Here is a 21,856-nt window from a genome sequence, read left to right as displayed (position 1 = left end):
GACTGAGACTCATGATATTTTTATTCTTCCTTGTGACGTTGTAGGTGGGGACCCATGGAGACTGTACACAAATGTAAACTGATCCCTCATGTATGACTGCATATATGAACAGCCCTAAGATGTGAAAACTGCTTTTTTGAATAATTTGAATAATGCCATGTGACTGATTGATACATTTGCAAGAGAGGAAGACTTTTGTGCTTAAAACAAAGAATAAGACTCTGGCAATTTGTTGTATTTTCTTAATTCTTCAGTTCTTACATGTTTCTCTCTCTACAGGGGAGGCTTTTTTTTTTCTAATACCCTCTATGTACCTGTTCCATGAATGCACATTATGAGATCTCTGGGGCAAGTTTCTGAGCATGGGTTACTGCCTGATTTATTACAGTCCTGTCTGCAGCACCCTACATAAAGTCAGGCTATAGTGACTGTATCATAACACAAGAGTATACTGCATCAGTCTTAGTCAACCAGGGTTGGTAATCACTGAGATTCTGTCACATTTATATTCTTCTTTCAGATCCTGTATACTGAAGAATGAAGGGATGATGCAGCAGAATTATAACTGTGTCTTCTGATACTTAAAAATTGCCTATGCACTCCTTTAGTTGGAAATTCTTAGACATTTCCATTTAACTGCAATTCTGCCATTTAGTCTCTGATGAATGGCTGATAGTCAGATGAAGGAAAACTGATCTGTACATTTTCATATTTTCAACATAAGTAAAAAAAAAAAGTGTTGGTGAACCTCTCAACATATGAGCACACTGAGCTATTATTAATAACACATCCGTTTGTATGAACAAATAATTGTTTTCTAGAGGTAAACTGTCTTCTAGATGCTATTAAATCTCCATGAATTTGAAGAGAAGCAGACTGCTGTGTGCAAATGTCCCTACTGGTATTAAAACTAAAAGAGAACTGCTTAGACTTGTTAAATAACACTTGCTCATCAATCATCACATGCACTTTCCACTGCTCTTTCAGACCAGGGATAAAAGTGGACAGTTCATGGGCCAGCTGTCCAAGAAAGAAGCAGAATGAAGCAGATAAAAGCCAGGACAATTAGTTGGAAACTAAACCAAGCCGAAAAGAACAGTAAAAACAGACAAAAGGGCACATGAGTATTAGTATTAGTATTTCCAGTTTTCCTAGAAACAGGAAGAATTTCAACACCTCCTGCATGAAAAGGCAGTCATGCCAGACAGAGGTAGTAAGATAATAAAATTATACCACCAGTGTTAAGTTGTTAAGAACACTTAAAGCATTATAGTCTTCAGTTCTTTACCTCTAAAGGATCCTTAAAATCCAAAATATTTGGCTAAGTATAATGAAAGATATCACTGTGGGAAGGGAGGGGAGGGCAGGGCAGCGCAGAGACCATTTCAGTACATCATAAAAAAGATTGCTGTTCACCAGTACCCTGCATCCAGAGATGGAGGAGAAGTTGTCATTCAGTGAGCCTGAAACACCTTGGAGACATCACCCTTTGGGGCTCACCCTGGAAGCAAACAGTGGTGTTAGGGATGCCTTGCAAGCTGGCCTTCCTGAATTGATGGTGAACATGCCAGTCCAGGCTTAGGCAGGGGGAAACACATTCCCTCTGGGAAATACTGGGCCCTTACTCCTAAGGGTACAAGGACAATCAGGCTGCTGTTGGGCATGTGTGGATAAACATCCCACAAATCATGCACTCAGCCCTTCCAGGCAGCTCAACACAGAGATGTGGTTGAGCAGGGAGTTTCCAAGCCCCAAGAGCCCAGCTTCATACAGGCACTCATGTGAAGCTCTGAGACGTCCTTACCTCTTCCTACACATCTGGAAACTGGCAGTCTCTCTTCAGTCTTCAAGCCAGTGCCCTTTTTTTCCAGGACAATCCCACCAAGTTGCCCCACCAAAGTAACATTCCTGGGGTTTTCTGACTTGGCTGCCAGACTTATCTGGCCCTCAGTAAGCAGACCTGTAAGCCGACCCAATAGGAGGTCTGGAAGCCTGCCCAAAGCATTGGACATGGTGAGGCTGCTCAGGAACATGAAATCCTGGGAGTGTTTTGCAGCTGCTGCCTGAGAACTGACAGAAACCAAGATGGACATTTAAGCCAGTTGGCAGCTGCCAAGATCTTGCAGACTAGATTTTGTATTGGGAACAACATGAGGCATTGTTCCTGAAAATTAAATTTTGTTTGGAATTTCTGGCTCAAGGGAGAGTCTTTCTGGTTTGTTCTGAGTTTTTAGAAGATGAATCAGTATGAAACCAAATTTCTAAAGATTGATTGATTTCAAACTGGAAACCATGAATGTTGCTCGGCCAATTATTCTTCTATCTGCAACTTCAGCAAAAGTATCAGCCATATGCATATTTGGATAGGGGGGATACTAAAGAATACTAAGCTTTAAAGGCTGGTGCCAACTTCAGTACATTTAAAGTAAAGTGTTTTAAAGTGATGCAGTACAAAATATTGCTTCTCACTGGCATAAGAATTGTTGTGTCAAAATCTTAAATGTATTTACATGATCATTAGCTTTGCTTACATGGCAGGGCTATGGAAGGTGGTAATAGTAAGCATTTTTTTGGGAAGACTTCCTTTTCCCACTTTCCACAAACTCTTGAAATTCTTGTGGGAGAAGGATCACCTTAAAATTAAAGTCAATGCCCTACAGTGTCACTGTATAAGAATATTACAGTCTGCCCCTAGGTATGTTAATTAGCATCTGTGGGAGGATCTCTGAGACACATCAGATCGTATCAGCAATAGGGCTACAAAAGCAAAGGAGACACCTTGACTTTTAGCAAACTGGACTGAACTATACTGCTATGTCATCAGCTTATCTACCATGTAATGATCTGCTAACAGTGCTGAACTCCTAAGCTTGCTCGATAAAAATTATACAGAAGCTCTCCTAGTTTGTCATTGTTTCATCCAAAATATTAGGGGAAGAGGTAAAAAAGAAGAAGGATAAAAAAAAAAATAATAAAAACCCCCAAAACAATGAAAAGCAGCAGAAGAACAAAACAAAAAATGCAAGAAGGAAAAAAAAATCCCAATATCCCCAAAATAGCCATCCCTCCTTGTCTTATGCCCTCCTGTCATCATCTAAAGAGGTCCCTTTAGAATGCCTCCCATTTTTGACTCCTGCAGGTCTTTTATACTATTCCACTATAGTATTTCCTTAACCTATTAAATACTGTTTTGTTGGGGAAGTGTTATCAACACAGCTGATGAGCCATAAGTGAGGTAGCCAAGATCTCAAGCCTGATGCTTCAGCTTTAACTCTCACTTTGTACAGGTGAGCAACTTAACACATAGGAAACATGAGGTTTGTTTGAAAAATAAAAAAGTGCAAGTGCTCATTTTTCATAAGACACTATTAAATACAACTTTATAGGTGTGCTTAGTACTTATTTTACCAGGAATAACACGAGCAATGCTTGAAGGGGCTAGTAAAACAGATGTGTCTTAGTGCTGGCAGAATAACAGCATTCCAAGCTGTTCTTTGGGTTCTTTCAGTGTTAGTTTTCCAAAGCAGACAGAATCACCTCATATGCATTCAAATTATACACAATTATCATTTGGTATGGATTTGTGGTATAACACCTTCTTACAGTTCTGGAAAATACAAGCACTGAAAGTTTTCACTGCTGGCATATGAATTTTAATAATTGCTAGTGCTAATGAAGACTGGGCCAAATAAAAAGCAATTCCCATCATTGGAGAAAAAAAATCCGTTAATCAGTCTTGTCCTTGCTCTCACTGTACTGATTGTAAATAGTTTTAGACAGGGCTAAAAAAAGTGCAGCAGCAGTCTCAGCTTGATAGATGAGTATGCTGAAATGGTTGCTCTTGATACATTTTCTCAGTTTAGCACGTTCTGCGAAAAATTAGAAGCAAAGCAAAATAACAAAATCTTCCCAATTTCCTCCCCTCTCTCTAATTCTGATCGAGATTTTGAGGAGAATAATCCAGGAAGGGAATCAACATTGGAGAAAATATAAATACATATTCAAACACTCATATTTCCCCCTTATGAATGCCCTGTATATGACAGAGAGGTCCAAACAGCACTTAAGGAGCAACAGCAAAATGCCTGACAGACGGGCATGATAAGTTAGCAGCTCAAAATGTTTGCAAGCCAGACAGAAAGGGTGACTTTTTCTTTCCTTTCTTCTCCCCCTGAAAATCCTTTAAGGTAAACTCACTCCATGTCTGTTGGCATGCAGCCATTTTCCTATAAATTCATATTACAAAGCTGTATTTCTAATGGATTGGGTATGGTGCTTTTCCATTTTGCTAATGAGAAAAGCTAAAGGCCATTACTTGTTCTGATTAAGATCCCAAGGGAAGAAATGTGATGTGTATATTACCAGGCCATATAGAAAGGAAGTAGTTGGCATTTCCAATCAATCAGATGAAGGGTAGACAGAAAAAGTCTTATCCTGTGACTGCAGAGGAAGAAGATATGGGGGGAAAAAAACCCATAGAAATTGTCTTTAAAAGGTGACTTACAGGAATCAGTTATAATGATATTAGTATGATCAATGACTAGGGCTACTATCTGGGAAGGATGTAATTACCAAAATGAAAACTTTCAAATGGGAAGCCTGAGCAAGGGCAGAGGTACTGTCATATTTCTCAGAGCACTGTCAGCTCTCATCCAGGCAATGTATTACTGTGTCACTCACAAGCACTATGATGCTGAGCTTCCCTGGGGTGGGAGCAGACCTAGAAGTGAGAGGTTGAGAAACTTTGCATCCAGCTCAGAAACGTAGCTAAGTCTGGCCCCAAAGGCAAATTCAAGATAAAGAAAGATAAGGCTGGGCAAAGGGGAAAATAGAAAAGAGAGAAGTGCCAGTCATGACTGGTTTTAAGGAAGGTTTTGCAGCAGTGCACACTTAAAAACCATTTCAAGAGAGAGAGAAAGGAAATGCTGTAGACCAACGAGCTACTTATAAAGTAGAGGAAACAAAAAAATGTACCAAGAGATGCAGTGCTCAATTTACAGAAGGATAATCTGGAATATCCTCTAGGATATTTCAATATGCAATTCCTACATGTTTCTTACATGTTTTTTTCAAATTTATACCTGAATGAAATACAAAGTTTAGAGACAGTTTTTCAGCCCTTTTTCAGTGGCTGCATAGTAACAGCTTGAAAATGATACAAGATAGATGCTCCAAATGGCAAATAAAATGAATAGAGCTTGGAGATGAGTGTTCTTAGAGTGAACAAGATCCCTTGACTATCCCAAAATGTATAGTAAGAGGTGTAGGTATACTTTAAATAATATATTAATTTCCTATTATGAATCACTCTGGAATATTAAATCTGACAAAAAAAATCTACCACATTGCATCCTCTCAAATGGAATTGCAGATTAATGGAACATTACTCCCAATGACAGTAAAACTATAATAACTGATAATGTCAGCAGGAGAGACAGTGTCCTGTACTCTCCCAAATCTGTATTAGGGCATGTAGCTTTCCTCTTTAGGACACCACTGATTCTTTACAGGTATTTGGGAATGCTTCAGGTATTTCCACCTGGGAATGGAAAGAAAGGCTGTAATGCTTTCCCCCATGTGCTTTAAAAGAACGTCTTCAACCCTTCCCTCATCATGAGATCAGGAGGCAAAGGTAAGAGATGTATTTCTCTTAAATATTGGTGACAAGGCATGGATGCAACATACAGTCCTGGAAAAAAAATAAGAACCACAGCTGAAAAAGCCCATCTACAGCTATCAAACTGAAATTCAATCATCTTCAGCTTTCCTTAAAGGCTTATATTTAAAATATTCCACACAGGCCCTAACAGGAGTTCTCAGTGAGCTTTTCTGATCCCTCTGCTCCAATCATGCGAAAAGGAACAAACGCTGCACAAATGCACCCCAGCCTGTACATGCAAGCAATTCTTGCCTCTTCTAAATGCCACAGCCCAGTCAGGGAAATGTTCTTCTCAGGAGGATCTGCAGATTATCTATTTCTAGGCTAGGTTGTCCATTCTGGTTCTTTGATGCATTTCTGGCTCTGGCACACAGACTGACTAGAAAGCTCAGACATCTTCATTTTGCACTGGCGCTCACTGATCAGCATAATGTTCCCTTTCTCCTTTCCTTTTATACACAATATTTAAAAAGAAATGATTAAGTGCTGTGCAAATATTTGCAGTGGACAAAGTCCTAACTGCACCACAGATTTCCTCGTCCAAGAATATGACAGAGATGACGAAGTGGCCATTTTTCTGTCAAATAAATTTATATCAACACTTTAAAGCCATAGGACTTTGCATGATTCACCTTACAAAGAAGGATCACTGCTGACATACAAGTGTTATACGGAACTCATAGGCCACACTGCTAAAATACAAATTAGCAGAGTTAACACTTAGAAAGCACAAAACTGGCTATTGCTGAAGCTGAATAAGGGCATTTTTAGATTCCTCATACTTCGTGGCTGATGGCAGGGACAACAAATTTAATCTTAGGATGAGAGGGTGTGTGGGGGATGGTTTGCCAGCCTGCCCAGCTGTAATATCCCCTAACAGCCTTGAAGGAATGGTAATTGTGAACTGAAACAGCATCTGCTTAACTGTCATCCTTGCCTCAGGATGGAACTTTTTTTGCTTGTTGTGAAGATCATGAGAAACACTACATGGAGCGTGAAGATGAAAACAGAGAAAGATTAAAAACATTAAATACAACCACCAAGACACAGCTGTCCATACTGCTAGTGAACTCAGGGAAATATAAATGCCAAATGTATTTGACATTAATGATATAATTTGGTACGGGAATTTAAAATACTGAGTTAACTGCAAAATTCTACTTTAAAATATTTTTCATTATTATTAATATAGAGGACAGATTATTTAGTGTGAGGCAATTAAGATTCACTGCTAGGCAGTAAAGTCAAATCTAACTTTAACTGGTAAAATCTTCTCTTTTCTTACTGAGAAGAATGGGCCAATTAGTTCAGCTGCCTTGACCAGAACAGCTTATGGCAGTCCATCACACTGAGACTCTGTGCTTTGCTCAAATGTACAGCTGAGCATCCCCAGGTTTGGAGCAGGAACTGCTGTCCATACTGTAAGAAAGACTACACTATATGGAGGTCATTTACCTCAAAGGAGATTGAAGAACTTGCATTAATTTGATTGTTTATTTAAGTGATGCTATAAGGTTTAATTAACATTTTTTAAAAGCCTTGACAATATAAAATGCAATATAGGTGCTGTTGTTCTCTGCTTCAGATGTCTCTGAAAATACCAGAGTCCTGTTGTGGTTGAGAGGAACAGCAAATGCTACAGATTCCCTCCTGTATAATTTGTACCTTAGGGGGAAAAAAAAGAAAAAGAAGAAATGTTTGGCATAAATCTGCAGGATATGTACAGACGGAATTAAAATACTTCATAGAAATGCCACAGCTTCATAAATTGAACTAACTGAACTGCCTAAAAAATAAGTGCTTCAAACTATAAGTAAGTATTGAAATTTCTTAGTCTACAATAGCATCAGCTCTGCCTGCAAAGATCTCCGTAGAACAATTATAGACAAGAGACACTAATACTTTACACTTCTGTGCCAGACTTGTAATTGCAATCATATAATTAAGAGCCCTTGGAAGACACATCCAATAGTGTATGCAATGAAGTAAAAGTCCTAATATTAAAAATAAGCTCAAGATGATGTCATGGTGCTTAAGCCATATTTTTCTGTTTTGAAACACAAGAAAATATAACAATGCTCATGATATTTGTATGAAAATTAATGAAAGAGAAAAGTGGATTTATAAGCCTTGAAATGTATTATTTTCTTTGCCTTCTGTTGCAGATTAATTACTTTAAATTTTTCCATCAATCATTTTCTGATTTCCAAGTCTGTTACATTCAGTTTTAAACAAAGGATAAAGATTTCAGCAAGGTTAGTGGTCTTCTGTTCTCAATATGGTTTAGGTACAGATGAAATAAGGAAATCTCCTTATTCAGCCAATGGCCACACACTGAGTGGAATTTTTTACTACTAACTGTTTCCTTATGTCTCCTAACACATCAAGAAAATCTGAAATTGTTGCTACTTGCATTTTTTAGTTATGGATAAACTTGATGTAGTGCAATAATCTTATAGAATGTGTATAGGAAAATAATACCAATCAATCAAATTATGGCCATTTTGTTGGAACACCCATTTATTTCCAGAAAACTAAAGATTCTGAGATAAGTCGTTTGTCTTAAGAGGAAATCACTTCTAGTAAAGGTAGTTAGGATCTGTTAAAAGAAAGTCAGCAAAACAGCTTTTGTTGAAAAGTTATCTTTGAACACTAAAATTTTGAGCACCAATTTGGACTCTGTGGATAAACTAGGCAAGGTTATCCGTGGGAACACCATCATAGCCCAATTCTCACTTTCCCTTGTTACTGTATTTTTGTCACTCTGATTTGCAGTGTCAAAAATGGCAATTGAGAAAAGAACAAATAGAACTCATTTTTTAGTAAAATGCAGGTGTTTTAGGTGGAAAAGGCTGGCAGCAGAGCAAAATTGCAGTAAATGGGAGGAAGGGAGCACTCAGGTGCCTGAGCAGTTGAAAAAAAAAATCACTTTGGAAATCATAGCACCGTTGGTCTATACTGCAAACACTGCACACAGCTGTGGTTCACAAGCCAGAGAATGCAAACAGCATCAAGTTCTTGCATCGATGAAATCAGTTTGTGTCATATAAATATTATACTGATTAAAGAGAAACCCCCAAGGGAAACACAGCAAAGGAAAACTGGGAGTTGAGGCTGGAAAATGCACAATAATTAGATACTAAAGTCTTAACAAAGTTTCTCTTGCTGTATTACAGCAACTAATATTAAAAAGAGAAAATTAGAAGCATACAGATGTGTCTATCACATTCAAAAGTCATAAAATGTCACAAAGAATAGAGCAGTCCTTCATGGGAGCAGAAATGGATGTGCCTCTGTGATATGTGTGCTCCCTGGACCCATCCTGATGAGGTGTGGCTCACCTCTGCCACACAGCAGAAATCTGCTGTGTTCAACAGTTCATCACCTTGCTAGAAAAACAATTCAATTCAGCAAACTCCCAAATTTACTCAACACGGTGGCTCTCACAGCTCAATGAAAAGTGCTGACTGAGCTGTTTCATAGTAAATATTAGGTATAGCAGAACTCTCCTCCCAAATTGGAGTCTTTCAGGAGCAAGAGGATTCTACAGCCTCATAGCTCTGACACAGAATCACCCATAACTCACAGATATAAAATACCATCAGAGGGCACAGAGGTTATTGCCATCAGCAGCTCCCTATAGAACTGTAAATCATTCAAACAAAGCTTATCCTTTTCTGAGAAATTCAGGCTGAAATCACTGTATGCACAGGATCCCAATGTCTTACACAACATAAAGACTGTACCTTTAGCTCCTCCATTTAACCTTGCTTCACAAATGAGTGAACCCTGAACAGGCTGCTCTTTCCAGAAAAGAACAAGAAAGATACCTCTTCTATCTGGTAAAAGCACTGGTAATTTGCTATACAGGAAGCTTAAACCTTTGGGGTACCAGTTTGCCAACCCTCTGATAAGCCATGTGGATTAACTGTGAGCTGAAATTCAGTGGGATATGATATGGGAAAAGGCATTGAAATTCAATGGAATATTATTTTTGCGAGCAGCTGCAGGTTCAGGACTTTGTCCAATACACAGGTTATGTTACCTCTTCCATTGTGATTAAAATTCATAAAATACTGAACATCTTTCAGACTAAATTCACTTTCAACTCTATTGTACGTGTTTTCAGTAACATGGCAACAGGTCCTTCCAAAACTCTGCAACATCTGCAAGCTAGTGTTTCTGTGAAGTCATAGTGCCTCTGGAATTAAAAGATTTCCCTTATGAAAGAACATGGGAAATGTAATTCAAAGGTTGCTCCTCATAGCAGAAACATTTTGCTTAAAAAATGCACCCATCTTATTTGAAAGAAAAAAAAATAATCCAAAGAATGCAGTATACTTATTAATCACACAACACGTTGAAATGAATCAATCTTACAGCTTGTTTCAAAATGTTTTTTAGTAAGAGGATACTGTGAATGGTCAGTTGCAACATATGTTTACTCTTTGATTGTAAACCTCAGACATTGTAAATAAAATGCTATTTTGATACACAGCTCTTTTCTGAGTCTTGGTACATCATGCTCAGCAAACATTTTTAGAAGTTTTTATAATATCCTGAAGTCTCAGTACTTAAATGAATATTACTTGTTCTGAACTGAAATAACAATGTTTCTTTGTGATGAAAACCAGAGGTTGAAGATGAAAAAAATGTTATTAGCCACTGCTCTGGATTTGTGTCAACACCTGAAAATCTCTCCTGTGGATTTTAAAGTGTTCGGTCCAGTTGAGTTCTAGATGTCCCAAACAATGAATTTTCTATGCTTCATTTCAAACACTAATCTAGTTCTTGACATCTTCTAAAATTTCTTTTCCATGGATGACTTTCATGCACCTACATTGTTTTGTAGACCACTGTTTTCTTTCACCCTCACACCCTTTCCTTTCAGCCAAAGTTTACACCTCTCTCTGAAGCTGATACAGTTCAAGTGCTCCACCTTAGACCTAAATGATATTGCTTGAAGGACTGCAAGAGTACTTAGGATAAACTAGCTGGTTTTCCATATAATTTATCATGTTGCTCTTTTCCACTGACAATGCAGCTTCTTCAAGGATTTCAAGACTTCTTGCTGTGTTTGTGTGTGCTTGTACATAAGGAGAAATGACCACAGGCCTGTTACTCAGCTCTTGGCAAAGAAGAGCTGTGGAAACAGCACCTGTGGGAGACACTTCTTGCTTTTCACGTGGCCATAGTTTTGAAAAACATCCTTCACCTCTCTAAGATCCTCAAACTTGCCTTGTTTTACAGATGCCCCACAGAGCTTATCTTCACCAATTGTATTTGGATTTATTACTTCTCTGGAAAGCCATATTGCTCATTTCAGTCAGAATTACCTGAGCCTTGTTTAAACACAGGCGGGAAAATAAAAACAAATTTCATTCTAAAAAGGCAATGAGTTTTCTTCTTGATAGAAAAATAAAAAACACATTTACAAAAGATAAACACATCAAGAAAATACAGATGACAGACCTGACATTTAGAGTACTTTTGTTTTCCACCTCTTATTGAGTTTGTCAGTTGTAGGTGTGGCAGGATGTTTCAAACCTAGAATTATTTTCAGTTGTTTTTTTTTAACCTATTATTTGTTCCTTTCTTCTACTTTCCCATCTGCTAAATAAAGAGATTCTTTCTCTCCCCAAAACTTGCCCTGTCATTTATAGCATCAGCAGAATTTCACAAGAAAATGTGTGAACATTATATTTTTCCTCTTGAAACTCAAAGTATTTAGGTGAATGACCTCCTAGTAGTTAGCAAAATGAGTTCACAATCTTGGTTCATCTGTAGGAGAGATATCAACAAAAATCACTGCATGTGTATAGATGACTCTTTTGTCAGGGGATAGTCTGCAGACCACTAAATTTATGCCAGATATTCCCAGTTTTATGGCTTTCTGTTTCTATTAATTAGTGCAAAATAAGAAGGTTCATTTTATATGCAGCTCAGGGCTATCACTAAATAAAAAAACAATATGCATGGAAGAGGTGCCTTTGAACCGCACTCATACTCACCAGGTGGCACTTCCAGAAATCACAAAAAAGAACTGCAGCAGTCATATTTAAGAAAATATATGAGAAATAAGCCTCTAAATGTTCTGGTTTACAGTTATGGGAAGTCATCTGCAAATCAATTATATGAATGAGGTTAGTTTGATTATGAAAATGAAGTTATAGTAGTTGGCTTTTCTGGCTTACACTTTTTGCTTTGCTGATCTATCACTGTTGCTTTGAGTTGATGTGTGTATATTTTTATCACCACAATCAGGGAGCTGATTCCTTCTCTGAAAGGGGATCTAGGCTAATGTCACTTTGAGTCAGTAGCTGATACCTCAAGGAGAGGCAAGGAGTCCTCAAGGAAAGCACTTTGTTCATTTGTGGAAATGTTGTGTGAAGGTAAAATTTAACACAGAGTAAAAACTACTGACCTGCTGGGCTCAGATGAAGTGCTGCTTGGACCAAAAATGGTATTCCCTCCACCTGTGTTTATTCACCTTTTATATTTTCCCTTCTGCCTCTGACAGGTAGTGGCTATGAAGATTGATGCACTTGCACATAAAGGCAAAGAGTAAGCCACTACCAACAAATGGTAGGAAAGTAGAGCTGAGTTCAGAAGAGAAGGGGGAACACTACAGAGATATGATTTTATAAACTCTATTCATTCAAAAATGCCATCTAACCACAGCTATGGTCAAACATAGACCGTGGAACCCATGTGGAAACAGATGAGCAGAAAGAGCCTCATCTACACAAGAGCTGATCTGCCCTGTTCTTTCATGAACGTCTACGGAACTTCAAGACGGTCCAGAAAGGGAAAAGATCACACCTTTCCTTGCCCATCTAAGCAGGTATTTGACTTATGCCATCAATTTAAGAATTTTTCCACAAAAAAATGCTGTTGCATCCACAAATGTTTCCTTATAGAAATGCTGAATCTATTTTTAAGATAGTTAACCTATTTGTCTCAATAATATTTAATGGCATTGAACTCTGCAAATTGATTTAATCCTTCATGACAAAAGTTCTTAGTCTCCTTTTGACTGCTTAGAATCTGGTGCTTTTCAGTTGCACTGAGTGCCCCTTTTTATCTCAAATTACACATGAGGTAAATTGGAACTGCCTTTCAAGAGAGTGTTTGGGAAGAAAGGCGCAGGAGGTGTTACTTGTTTTCTATAAATCTCCCAAGAATTTATGCTGATCTTGTCCCTTCTAACAAGAATCAATTCTCCTTAAATGGATCTCCTGCCCCAGATGGTTCCATGTTGTTAATCACTTACATTTGCTCTGGACTTTGGCTGAGTAAAAGGATAAGGAAGAACTTAGTTTCAGCCTGAAGTAGGCTATTTCATTTGAAATGGATTCAGCCCTATATTTTCCACACAAACAGTAACCGAAACTGTCAGTCAATAAATAAAATAAAAGAGCTCTAAGATTAACACCTGATAACGTGAAACGCACAAGGCTGCAAAGAAACTTTGCTCCTGTAGCTCTCCGAGGACCTTGTGACATACAATTAGAGTAACAGAGAGTACTTTTTGAAAAAGAATCTAAACATGAGGGGAATGTGATGATGTTTCAGCTCCATGTAGCTGTAGTATCTGCAAATAGAATGGAAGATTAAACAGGAAAAAAAACCAACCCTATCTAACAAAGCAGTTATTCTGCTGAGGCCTTCAGGTGACATTTTAAACCACCAGTGACCATGGAGTATCCAAAGGAAATAAAAGATAAAAAACCTATAACAAGCTTGTTGTTCCATTGAAGGGTTCTGGAGATATCATCAAGCCTTGCTGGCAACAAAAAGAACTAACAAAGTGAAAGATAAGACTGATGTACCTGCATAACAAGCCTGCTATTCCACTGAGAAATTTCGGTGATACTATAAACCAGGAAAGCTGAGTTAAGGTAGTTTGCAGTTACAACAGGATCCCACAGTATGTCATTGCAATTCTTTCACCTGACTGCATTTTTAATACAGAGTACCTGGAACTACTAAACAATTTTTTGTTGTTGTTGTTGTTTAAAAAGTACAATGGCAGTTTTATTTTTTAAGTTGCCTGTCAAGTTTCTAGATCAGAAACTGAAAGTGGAGTGAACTTGAAGTGTGAAGAACAATTAAGCAGCTCAGTTGAACTACCAGTTCTAGTAAAAAACCTGGCTTCTACTCACTGTCCCATTGGTGTGGGCCTCAAGGTTTAAGGTGTAACAAGTCTACAGTAAGGCATTTCCAAAGGAGAGGGAGAAAAAACTGGAGTCCTTTGCCTACGAGGACTAACAAAGGCTGCCTCAAACTATTGAAGGAAACTGGAATCCAAGCAGTATCTGAAATGGATGTTAACACCAGGGAGGGAGGGGAGGGAAACCCCAACCAAGAAAGTGCAGAACAGCAAACTTCCTCCAGGAGTGACAAGTAGAGAAGAATAAAGCAAATCTTCTTCCCACCAAAGGGGCAAATTATTGCTGCTGATGGCCAAACTTGGAAGTGCCAAGCAGCAATGATTAAAAGCAGTGATCAAACTGCTCAGTTTTTACATTTCTAAAGGTTTTTGTATTATATCCACTCAGGCATCAATCACAACATTATTAAACTATGAAAGAGATGTCAAATCAATGGCTGTATCGGAAACATTTTGAATGACAGGCTGATGATGGAACAATTCCAGCCTCCATACATTATTAAACACAAACCAATGCTGCTCTTTCAGTGCTACCCTTACAGACTCACACACTCTATTCTCCCTCTACAGTACCTTTTTAATAGCAGACCTAATTGTAGATGAATATTACATAGGAAAAACATGACTTACTATAATAAATAATAATAAACTAGTATAAAAAAATCAAGCTTTAAACCCCTTGTCTATCTTCACATTATGCCTTCTGGCATTAAAATTTAATTTTAATACAATTGTAGGAGCTGAGACTGGGTTGTCAGCCTTAATCAGAATATTCAGAGCTATTGCATTCTTGCTGTAATCTTGATATAATTTAAGCTTAGGTTTTCTTTATGTATTTGCCCACAGCTAGCACACCCATGTAAATGCTTTTTGCTTTTTTTGAGTGAAGAGGTATCTATGGAAAATACATATAAATATGGCAGAAATCACCCCTCTGGCAGATTGTCTGCTTAATTCCAGATTTCAAGGAGAATGGGAAAATGATCATGCCTCTCAATTCATCAGCAACAAAAACTGTATTTTCACCAGCAGAAATCAATTTGATTTTCATAAAGGCAAAAAAAAATTATGTTCTTGGTGGATAAAGGACAAAGCACAGTAACTGGGACATGCAAATGCTGTACCAGTTTCTCTCATAACAGAGGAACACGGGGTTGAGGTGCCATAAATGACACACCTTTACTCTGTCCAGTGCTCTTTACCATCCTTTGCCATTGGAATCAAGCAAAGATGGATTTGCAGCTTTTCCTTTGGCCTGGCATCTAGATAGCCTGCTGGGCATCCTCCTGATTAGGAAGTGCTTGGTATAGCAGAGATGTCTAATTTTATGTGGACAATTCAATAATAGATAATAAGAAAGTTAAAAATATAAGAAAATGAAATTAAATACACATTCTTTGGGAGTTTCGATAGAAAGAAAACTTCTTGTCCCTATTCACAGCAAATGGTTTCTTAAACAAAATTATTTGTGTTTTGGGGGGAAGGCCTTACCTAGCACAAGGGAAATGCAGCTGACTATGAGTGAGTCTATAGGAAAACTACTTTGTTTTGACTGCTGAATTGGATGCTCCCAGCTGGAAGTGACAGCCCTACAAGCATTAAGACCTGGGCTGGTGACCGAATATTCAAGCAGATGGAGATAGCTGCCCCTGGACTCCCAAGGGTTTTAATGTGTGCTTCAGGGATGAGAGATCAAAACTCAAATGCAGTTTTTGGAGTCAAGGCAGGAAATGGCAGAGACTGCTGTTACTCCCATCACCAAAGAGGTAAAGAGTACTCCTCTGTGAAGGGAGATGGAATGGCTCCAGCCTGGACAGAATATTTTAATCTTTTAAGGAGCATCAAAAGGCTTAGTAATTCCCACAAGATATGAAGATGCATAGGCCCTTATGCTATTTCTCTAGCTCACTCATTAGAGAATATATTTTGCGTTGAAGCAATGTTTTAGAAACCTAGTGCTCATCCTGAATCAGGCAAGTGTGGAGGTGGTTTTGAAGTCAACTTTAACTTAAGTGACCACAGGGGTCTGTTTCAGCTGAAAAATATGTTATGTTAATTAGCAAAATGCTTTGTCTAAGGAAGTGAACATATGAAAGCCTTCCAATAAAAATTGGTTTGCATACTGCAAGCTTTTAAATTAAATTGGGACAGAGTTACTGCCAACAGCGAGTAGAATTATTTGAGTAGAATTATTTGTGACTTTTTGTCTTGTTTGCCTAAAAATATCTGTCTGGTTTCTTGAAAGGTGGCCGGTGGCTCTTTATTGCACTCTGTTGCATAGTTTTAAGGCTAAAATTGAAAAATATATTCATAACAGAAATGTATCATTTATATCTTTTATATCCCATAAACCCTAGTCCTGCTGAGGTACTCACAGTAGTATGGCTTGGACTTGGCATAATTCTTCATGCTTTATGCTCTCAATGCTCCTCTCTCTGGACCAAAACTCAGAATTCCAAATAAATAAAGTAAAAATATATCTAAATAAATCATATCTCTAAATGGCTTGTGTTCCCCACGAAGGTTGTTTGTTTGTTTTGTTGGGTTTTGTTTGTTTGTTTGTTTTTGGTTTTTTTCTGTAACAGAATACACACTGAAGAATGTATTTCACGTCTGGATGGATACATCAGACAAAACTGCTACTGGCAGCCCAAATCGTGATTTCTGATAGGAGGAATTCCCAACAAGAGGAATTCTCGATGACATCTGTGATTATACTGCTTGCATGAGTACCTAAACTGAATATGGTGTGATGCTGTTTTTAACTAAGAGGAATCCTGTAGGTGATAAAATAGGATGTCCTTTGAGATGTTTGAAAAGCCTATGGATATTGTAGCACTCATCAATCATTTACTCTTTCTTGATCTTTGTTTTCTGCAAATGACTTAAGAGTTTTACAGACAGTAAACATAAACATGTATGATATATCTCTGAATGTATTTCAAGAAATTATCACAGGGAATGCTGTCACCTTGAAAGATAAAACTGTGTAAAGAGCTAGGAAAAGAAAGATTTTCATTTGGTTGCAGTAACAGGAGTTCAGGATCTCATTGTCACCCACCAGATGACTCACTGCCTCTCAGAGTCCTTTGCCTGACTCCCCAGATGGATTTGTTACTGTAAGCACCGTGACAGTGGTCTCAAGCAAGAAGAGAACATTAACTGGGAATTTTCTAGTTTGCATTGTGAGACAATGACCGCAGAAGACAATGTCTGTTAAGAGTTATGGGATTGAAAATGACAGGCAGAGGAAAAAATTCATAGGTGCTGCCCAAAAGCACAACCAGAATTCATTTTCCATTTCCTTGCCTTGACTTTTAAACACGCTTTGGAATCACAGTTATTACACATGCAGAAATTCTCTCTAGACCAAGTATTTCCTTCAATTTCATGAAGGGGAAAGTACTGAGATTAAATTTGCAAGATAATTCCTACTTCTTTTGGTTATTGAATGCAACATTTAAAATATCAGGAATAAACAGTAAATCATCATATTTAAGTTTCATCGGAAAAAAAATACAGAAGTCTTAGATCTTAACAGAGATTTTTAAAGAAGTGGGGGGAGACACTGGAATTAGCATTAAATTCAACATAAAAGGAAGAAGGAGGTGAAGAGATCAGGAAGAGACCCAACACAGTGGGTTGAATAACTTTGTACAGATGCAACTGTATTAAGTACCTTATTCTATTAAAAAAAAGTTGGAAAACTGTGTTCCTATAGATTAGTATCAAGTAGAACAGTGGTGAAGAAAAGGGTAAGTGCATAACAGAAAATGTTACGTAATTACATGTTTAATGTAATTATTACATAAAGAGCACATGTGCTAAAGATACAGAAGTGTAATATGTATGCCTGTATTTTTGCAAAAATATACATTACATGCAGTGTGAATGCATTCACATATCAAACCACCATCTATAGTCTGCACTTGTTGTATTTTAGGAACTTTTCAGAGAGCTTTAATGATTTTAATTAAGACGGAATTTTGCCTTTCTCTGACTCTGGGGAAGTTAACTGGTTATGACCTACACAACTTAAAAAGAAAATTCGAAAATAGTTGTTGAAACATGCATGTTTAAATATGATATACTGGAAACACAGCTGGCCTTGACCAAAAATCACATTTCTAAGCCTGGAACAAAATACATATGGCTGGCTGCTATGGTTTGAAGTGAGTAGTGGGTCCTACCACAAAGCCAGAACTCCTGATCCCAGTGGTATGAAACTTTCTAGACTGACAAGCAAATAATTTAAAATACAAATTGATAGAGCAGTACTTCCATAATTACATGAGAACTAGTACAGATAATTCCTCTTAAATATAGATCAGGTTTTATTGGCCTACCCTTTTACTATTCATACTACTTTGTCATTTCTCTTCTGTAGTAACTAATGCTGACTGTATGATGGTGAAGTCCTGAAAAGCACTGAAAAGAGTAGTAGATTACCCTAGGAAACTCAGTAAGCAATAGATGTTTTGCAATAGAGAAAAAAAATAGTGATCTTACCGTTCCTGTTGTGCCCAAGGAAAGGTGGTTCATCTGTTGTGTCAGAGGGCCCATCATGCTTGCTGGCTGCATTGACATAGTGTGGTCCATTGTTGGTGTTATCACAGCACCCTAGAAACACAAATTATTTACAGTTCAACCTCTCTCATATTAAAAAAAAAAAAAAAGAAGAAAAAAAAGGCATTCTTTAAATGAGTGAACCTGACTGAAAACTTGACATGAATCTTAAAAGACACTAATACAACTGTCAGAATAAATATGTTTTGTTCCTATTGACAACCAAGCTACACACATATATTATTTGTACTGCTAATGAGGCCATTTTATGTCAGCTCCAATTAAGTGTCATTTTTTACTTCATTGCCTCTGACAAACAAATGCATATGTTCTTTCTATGATAAATGCTACTGTACATTGCAAAATGCCTGTCATTTTCATTTTCCCATATCCTATATAGGACAATCTTACAGACAGAACACATATGTCCCCAATTTTTCCTGACTTCTAAAGCCTTCAGTCTCAGGGATCTTCAGCCTATTATGGTAATCATCTTGGATTTTTCCAGTCTCAATTAAGAACCTTAACTCATGATATTTTATAGCTGATTAAGTAAGACTAGCTATTGACAGTGAGTTTGGTAGTGACACCCATTTAAAACACATACACAGTGCTTAAAAGCATTTTTCTTCTCCGCATGAAAAACAAAGACATTAATAACAAAGAGCATATGTACTAAAGCAAGACTGAGACTTTGACCAAAAAATGAAACAAAGGACATGCCAGAGGAGCTTTGGAGAGAGAGCTTCTTTGCCATTCACATTCTTTGGTTTTTGCTCTCCCACTCCCCAAGGTCCCATGTTGGCAACATCATGACTTAGTGAAGTGTTGATTCTCTTCAGTTCTATGTTGTAAAATGCTATTTCCTGTGTTGGTTAGGGAAAGTCAGTCAGAAAGTGTGGTCTGTTGTTTTCCTTGCAGACAGTGACATAAGACGGTATTTCCAGTCATTTCTTCATATGAATAATAACTTTACTTTGTATGCATCTTTGCGTGCACACATCACAAACTTGCACAATCACATTATGTCTGCGACAAAGCATGAAAAATGTAGATGAATGTATTTGTTCAAAAAAATTGACTTTTTTTCCCTTTGAGAATACTGGAAAAATTCACTTATAAACAAACTTGTTTAACCAATCTGTAAACAAACTTGTTTCAAAACTCATAGCATACCTGTTCTTACATATCTATCTCACATTTACGTAGAGCTATTTTTGCCAAGGATCTGATTAGAAGCTAAGGATTTCAAATTCTCAGGTGCAAATAAAAATAAATAAAACAAAAATTATGGAAAAATACGAATTCAATTTGGCCTCACCTTCCAGCAATATTTTTTCTATCCACATCCTATCTGAGAAGTACAGAGTCTGCAGTCTCTGCAAACTCATTCCTTGCATGCAGTGGGGTAAGAGGAAGATAGGCTCATTTTGGTCAGTCCTTTGTGTATTATCCACAGCATATGAAATACATACACACTTGTTTTATGTCATAGAGTGGATTACATTTCTTGCATTGACAAGAGTCCCTAAAGAAACCCGACAAATTACAGAATCTAGCCTCTGTGGAGTATCTGTCACGATTCCAAATAAATGCTTTGGAAACAAACCGATCAGTGTGCATGGATCAAACCTGCAACACTTGCCACTTTTGTCACTTTATTGGCTATATTAATTTGTAGCGTTTTACATGGATTAATTTATTGATTAAGTCATTTAATGCACTACCACAGTGAAATCTTCCCTTTGGATGAAAGAGTCCAAAAGCATATCTGTGGGGCAGACATCCATTCAGCCCATCCAGCAATTCCTGCATAGAAGATTCAGTGCAGGAGTCTGAAGAAGAACCATGCACAACAAAAATAACGTCTGTGCTTTGTTTTTTAAATCAGTGGCCTCAGATACTATGCAGCCACATGAGGTCCTAGGGTTTGGACTTCAAACTGCACTTTTTGGTTATGATAGGAAATTGTAAGCTCAGTGCTCAGAGTGATCAGCATTTTTACTCTATCAAACCATATGCAGTCAAACTAAATATGTCAACTGATAAACAGTTCTCAGTTCCCTCTACAAGCACTGTTCTCCTTTGGCTAAAAGGTGGAGAACTGCCTCAGGGCTTTCCATGATAAACAAGTTGAGCTCCCTACTTGTGATGTCAAGGAAGGTGACATCTCTCTCTCTTCTCCATATTCACGAGACCCGTCCAGTATAAAGAGAATGTGGACCAGTTTGAGAGGGTCCAGAGGGGGGCCATGAAGATGATCAGAGGGTGTGTATGTATGTATGTATGTATGTATGTATGCAAGCATCTGAAGGGAAGATGTTAAGAGCATGGAACCAGGCTCTTCTCAGTGTTGCCAGGCAATCAGGCAAGAGGCGACAGGCAGAGACTGATGCATATGAAGTTCCTGAGGAAGAACTTCTTTGCTGTGCTGGTGATCCTGTACTGGAACAGGTTGCCCAGAGAGGTTGTAGAGTCTCCCTCACTGGAGATACTCAAGAACCCTCTGGATGCAATCCTGTGCAAAGATGCTTATTGCAAAAGTATGGTTGGAGGAACTTGCTGTGATTACATATGTGACAGACTGCTAACTATTCCTGGGTATAAATTCAGGAACCTGGAAATGGTGAAGGAAGTCTTCTTGTTTAGTGTAACAAACAAAACCACCAGACATAGAATAGAATAGAAAAATCTGAGAGCAAATGTCCTTCAGCAAATAAGTAAGCACGACAGGTATTGCAAACAAACTGTTTAAAAATATGGACTGGAGAGGAAATATATCAAGCACAAAAAATTTGCTCAGAGACAGAAAACACATCATTTTCAAACTGAAAAAATATATATTCCTGTCCCTAAATATACACCATTTAATATGCTAGAAAAAGAAGCTGGGAAAACAAATCAAGTATTTGCAGCTTTCCTAAGACAGCTTAACATGTTTTAAGCTGACAGTTACCTAGAGCAGAGAATTACATGCATTTCCCAGATCATTAATTCACCAGTTCAGAATCTTCTTGTGATCACGTAGGAAAGAAATTATACTTAATTAAGGAAATATCGTCTGGTTGTTAGGGCAACACCCAGTCTACAGACCATAATGAGTTTCATAACACATACTGTCAAGTCCATTCATATTCAATTTATTTAGCTGTAGAAGACAAAAATGTCTTGGATCAGATGTTGCCATTATATTAAAAGTAATTTGATTCTTTTCAGCCTATAATATGTAATTGCTGATAAACATCCAGTTGGCTACTGGCAAAGGTTATATCAAACATATTGTTTTGTCTTCATCTGTTTGGATGTCTGATTTTATTGAGTTTGTAAATGAAAGGCATCCTAGCATTGCAAACTATTACTTAAGGCCCAGTTTAATTGCAGAAAACCTGTAGAAGAAATTATCATGATGTTTTTGCCACTGTCTTTGCCAAAAAAGTAGTTGGCCTCTCAATTATTTA

At 37.7% G+C, this 21,856-nt stretch overlaps 1 protein-coding gene across 6 annotated transcripts in view; it reads right to left on the bottom strand.

The window, feature by feature from the left end:
* RBMS3 (RNA binding motif single stranded interacting protein 3) overlaps window positions 1–21,856 on the bottom strand; it is a 701,354-nt gene that overhangs the window by 20,189 nt on the left and 659,309 nt on the right. For all 6 annotated transcript variants that reach the window (XM_088164438.1, XM_088164432.1, XM_088164435.1 and 3 more), the window contains one exon: window positions 18,342–18,452. In XM_088164438.1, coding sequence (XP_088020564.1) covers window positions 18,342–18,452 — 111 coding nt within the window. The remainder of the gene's footprint in view (window positions 1–18,341; window positions 18,453–21,856) is intronic.

This window comes from Sturnus vulgaris, chromosome 1 (assembly GCF_052056855.1).
Source record: "Sturnus vulgaris isolate bStuVul1 chromosome 1, bStuVul1.hap1, whole genome shotgun sequence".
In the NCBI taxonomy this organism is placed as follows: Eukaryota; Metazoa; Chordata; class Aves; order Passeriformes; family Sturnidae; genus Sturnus; species Sturnus vulgaris.
This window is presented reverse-complemented; position numbering and strand designations above follow the sequence as displayed.